This window comes from Eucalyptus grandis, chromosome 8, assembly GCF_016545825.1.
Source record: "Eucalyptus grandis isolate ANBG69807.140 chromosome 8, ASM1654582v1, whole genome shotgun sequence".
NCBI classification, from domain to species: Eukaryota; Viridiplantae; Streptophyta; class Magnoliopsida; order Myrtales; family Myrtaceae; genus Eucalyptus; species Eucalyptus grandis.
In genome coordinates, this window is record NC_052619.1 from 49,010,736 (window position 1) to 49,015,560 (window position 4,825).

The window sequence follows — 4,825 nt, forward strand, 5'->3', positions numbered from 1 at the left end:
GAGACCTATCTCGTTTTGGTCACTTTTGTTGATCCATTAACCCATCATGATTACAACACTGTTGTAATGTGGGGAGAAATCATTAGATAGAAATGTTGAACGAGAATGCAATAGAACGATGGAATCTAGAGAATGATGGAGACTAGTTCATGTCTGCCACTGCCCCAACTCCTCCCTAAAACTATGGTCAGTCCAGGCCTTGCAGTCACTCTCTGCGAACCCGGTCGAGGTCGAAGGACGACACGGATGCATCACAGGCAATGTCCCAACCTCAAAACCGCTGATCTAGCTACACACCCGTCTCCCCAAGGAAACATTTTAGATATGTTTGTGCAGCGGACGTTAGAGGGCGGTGGCAATCGGTGCGCTGCTACTGGACTGCAGTTCGATACCGCGAAAAAAGCCCAGGAAAAGGAGAAAAATGTACGGAATGGAAAGCTGAGGCTAACTTTCCCGGGCGCTTGTTTTCGAGGTTCATGTTCGCGTCCTCCCCCAGCACCGATCGACTTAGGCTTTCGGGTCGATTCCTAACGAAAGACGCTTGGCGATTCGGGAATCGGGCGAATCGAGGAGACAACTGTAGAGATACCCACTGCACGATTCTAAAATGTTTTCGTGGTCAGAAGGATAATAATTCATCGTCTGTTCCGAGGGAGGAGACAGCACAGAAGCAAGAGGAGGTGGCATTTTCTTCCTCCTCCTCCTCCCCCCTCTTGTAAAACATTATTATTTTCCGTACCTTGTTGTGCTACGAAGCTTCAATCCTGCGAAACCTTCTCGAATCTCTAGCAATAAACAATTGCAATGTATCTTATGGATGTTCATGATAGCTTATCTTGCACCTTTCCTTCTGGATACCATTATTATTGAAGATGTACTTGCACTTAAAAATGATCCCAACCAATTTTAGAAACCAATCTTGCCAATAATATGTTGTTCAAGAGTCCAAATTGAAAACTTAAATCATGGGTAGAGAGAAAAGCATTTGCACATGCGAAAATAAATGAGGGCAAAACCGACTCTAATATCATGTCGGAATGTTTCAATAAAATCTTAAATCCATAAATGAAGAAAAATCGCATATATAGGCAATAATGTATATCAGATCAGATTTGTATCTACATCTCCATGAATCACTATACATCTCATATAAGATATCGTCGCTGAAGTCATTCGCTATGAAAATCCAAAATTTAAGCTCATCATCATCATCATGAGGAACCGTAATCTCCGTACTAAAGCTGGCTTAATTCGATCTACAGTCTGCTGATAAAAGAGTGTTTTGGAGAACTTAATTGTCATTTAATTTTTTGCGTGTAGGTGCTGCTGCTGCTGACACTGCATGTGCTGACCATTAATAAAACTCGTCAAGATCGAGATTGTAATGTTGCTTCAAGAAACTAAACCACCAGTCAAAGACCCTAAATTTCTGGCAGATCTCCCAACCAAAGGGTAGTTTTAGATTAATGCCACCTCTGAAATTAATCTGATTTCGAATAATTTATCGGGATTCTAGCACTGGATGATGGTGATGATTGATTATAGTTACTTTTATACAACGCAAGTGAGTTATCTCCTTTCTTTTTTATGCAATTCTCGATGCAATGCTACACATGTAATCATGGCATACAACCATAAATGTTCGGATTGGACAGATGAAACAGCTGGGATTCTAGTCCCGGAACCATGCCAACATGATAAAGATTGAAAGCTTTTTGCATAAAGAAATTCAGGGCAATGAGGCAGCTCTCGCCTTTCTGATGGACCCATCACATCTTTGCTAATTAGGGCAACGTTGCTGTTATTATAGCTACTCCGATCTTTTTTTGCCTCTCCAAAAAAAAAAAAAAAAAAAAAACTCCCGGCCCTCTACGGAACAAAAAGTTATTTCTCGCCTTAACTATCATTAGTGTTGAGGCACGCACTGCGCTAGTGCGTGATCGAAAATGAATAACATATAACAAGACAGGAATTGTTTTTTAGATGGAATTGAGTAAATGTAGAGTGCGAACCAATTACACACGTGTCTAATTTGGTGATTATTTGATAAGGGGAGGGTGGGTAATTTTAACGTTTGAAGAGAGGGCAATTTTGGAAAAAAAAGAAGAGCAACGAAATGATGTTTTGACGAAAACAAAGAGCTCCAAGTACCATGAAATTCGCACCCAAACCATGAGCGATAAAGATGGAATGGTGATGGACTCGTTTCACCATTTGGAGATAGACCTACCAGTCAAATGGGTGTGTCAAGCCGATTTTAAGATGCGTAAAAAATGTTCCAATTCAAATAAACCCATTTAATTCCATGTACATGCAATACAAATTGAGTGCCTCATATCTCACCCATCTCATATTACGAAAAATACTTTCATTTTTTACAATATCTAGAAAACCAAACCGAGTTGAGTATAGAATGAGTCAATGCGAGTTTGATTACACGCCGAGACAAAATAAAGAAAAAATCATATAGGTGTTTTTTTCATTTATGACTCATTTAGTAAATACAGCTCATTAGTATAATGACTCAACCCATCGTATTCAGGGTTAAGAAATGGATTTATGATAGTGTATTGACAGGCCGAGATCTTCGAGGCGGATAAAAAGACAAAAAAAACACGCCCGGATCGGATCCGAACTTCAGCACCCTTTTCGCAGCGCCAATCGTAACATGCGAAACGGCCCTTTTCTCGCCCGACCCACGATCCGTCCCCCATATTTCTCGTCCGAGGCACGTGACTCGCAGGTGCGCAAACAGAGAGATAGAGAGAGATTCGAGAGCTTCGGTTTTCCATGTGACCCCCCGGAACTCCCAGATCCGCCAGCTTAAACGCTGGGAGTTTTAACCTAAAAACGACGTACTACTGAGCACGAACTGTTCGACTTCGGCAGTATTTGCAGAGGGGAACGTCGTTTCACTCTTCCGCCATCCCACATTTTTTCCACTTTCTTTTTCTTTTCTCGAATATGGTTAAAGGCCAAATCGAATATTTCTGACAAGGCAAATCCCCCATTTTTTTCCCCCCTCTCTCTCTCCCCTTTTCTGGTTTTCCATTCCGTTTTTTATTCTCCGCTTGGGATTTTATGCAGAACGAAATTTCCTTTCTTTTTGCTAATTAAATGAAAGAGATCTTCAAAAGAGAAAGCCCGTCAAATTAAAACCGTAAAATCATTTTCGATAGCGGAGAAATCTCGATTTTTGCTCGACGGATTAGGCACGTTGTATGAATTCATATCATACAAGTAACGTAAAAATGCGTTGGCCACTCATGTTTTATCTAATGTTAGAAAGTTATTTCATGAATTTTTCCAAAATTGGGTTTTCGTCCGATAAATTATAAGACCAGATCAATACAATTTACGCAAAGTCCATTTTTTTTTCTTTGGTCGGGCAAATTTACGTCTGTTCGCGGAGCGGCATACCGAAAAAAAGAAAAGCGGAGGAGAATTTGACTGCCGAAATGATTCAACTGAATTACAGCTCAGAGCGTGCGGAAAACGCGCCCGGCTCGAGCGCGTGAGGTCAAAACTTCGCCACCCCCTCGCCTCAGCTCCCCACAGCAAAATTCATAAAACTCGCACCTTTCGTCTTCTCTCTCTCTCTCTCGAAATCCTCTCTGTGAAAAACGCTTTCGCCACCTCCATTCCGCTCTGAAAATGTAAAAGCCGAACCCACCGCCGGCAGCAGCAGCAGCTCATCGTCTCTCCGTCGAGCGTCGGCCGCCATGGGGAAGAGAAGGGGCAAAACCCTAATCTCCCACACCCTGCCCTCGTCGCCTTCCCGCTCCTTCTCCTCCTCCTCCTCGTCGGACTTCGAGTTCACCATCTCCCTCTCCCCGCTCAGCAAGTCCCCCTCCGCCCTCTGCGTCGCCGACGACCTCTTCTACAAGGGCCAGCTCCTCCCCCTCCAGCTCTCCCCGCGCCTCTCCATGGTCCGCACCCTCCTCGCCTCCTCCTCCGACTCCGCCTCCGCCACCGACTCCTCTCGCGACTCCTCCGGCAGCTCCACCGACTCCCAGTACTCCTCCTTCTCCTCCGCCGCCCCCGGGGCCCCCGGCGCCGCCCCCGGCGCGGGGGAGTGCGACTCCTCCCGCCCCAGCTCCGTCACCGAGGACGACGAGTTCCGCCGCCTCCACTGCGGCCCGGGCCACGCCGGCGGCAACCCGGCGGCCCAGATCAGGAGGGGCAAGTACTTCCTCGCGAGGTTCTCGTCGGTGTTCAGGAAGGAGCCCGGCAAGGGCCGCGAGGCTAACTACAACCTGTCCGGATCGTCGTCGTCCTCCTCCTCGTCCACGTCGGTGAAGAAGCGGGTGAGCGCGACGGCGAAGGAGGTGATACGGAAGTACTTGAAGAAGGTGAAGCCGCTGTACGAGAAGCTCTCGCAGAAGCAGCAGCAGCAGCAGCAGCAGCAGCAGAAATCGACCGAGATCTCCCCGCCCCCGGCGAAGACGAGCCCGAGGAGCAGCTTTCTCAGCCGCTGAGGACGGAGCGGACGGTGCGGGAGATCATGGTCTCCTCGGGGAAGAGCGCGAGGAAGGACGGCGGCGGCGCGTTCTCCAACTCCTTCTCCGGCAACCTGAGGTACCCGAGGAAGAGGAGCTGCGCGTCGAGCTGCCCCTCGTCGATGCGGTCGTCGCCGAGCCACTCCGGCGTGCTCAGCCGGGGCGGGTTCGGCGTAGGAGTAGCAGCCCGGACGGTAGGAGGTTGCAGCTCGGAGGCATCGTCGATGGAGGAGCTGCAGAGCGCGATTCAAGGCGCCATCGCTCACTGCAAGAACTCCATGTCCCAGAACAACTACAAGGTCATGGTCAGCAACGAAATCTGAAAC

At 47.5% G+C, this 4,825-nt stretch overlaps 1 protein-coding gene across 1 annotated transcript; it reads left to right on the plus strand.

Annotated features, from left to right (window-relative positions):
* Positions 1 to 3,722: 3,722 nt before the first annotated feature.
* On the plus strand, positions 3,723 to 4,478 carry LOC104414863 (probable membrane-associated kinase regulator 1). The gene has a single exon (XM_010026058.3). The coding sequence runs from the start codon at positions 3,723 to 3,725 to the stop codon at positions 4,476 to 4,478; it is 756 nt and encodes a 251-aa protein (XP_010024360.2).
* Positions 4,479 to 4,825: the final 347 nt, after the last annotated feature.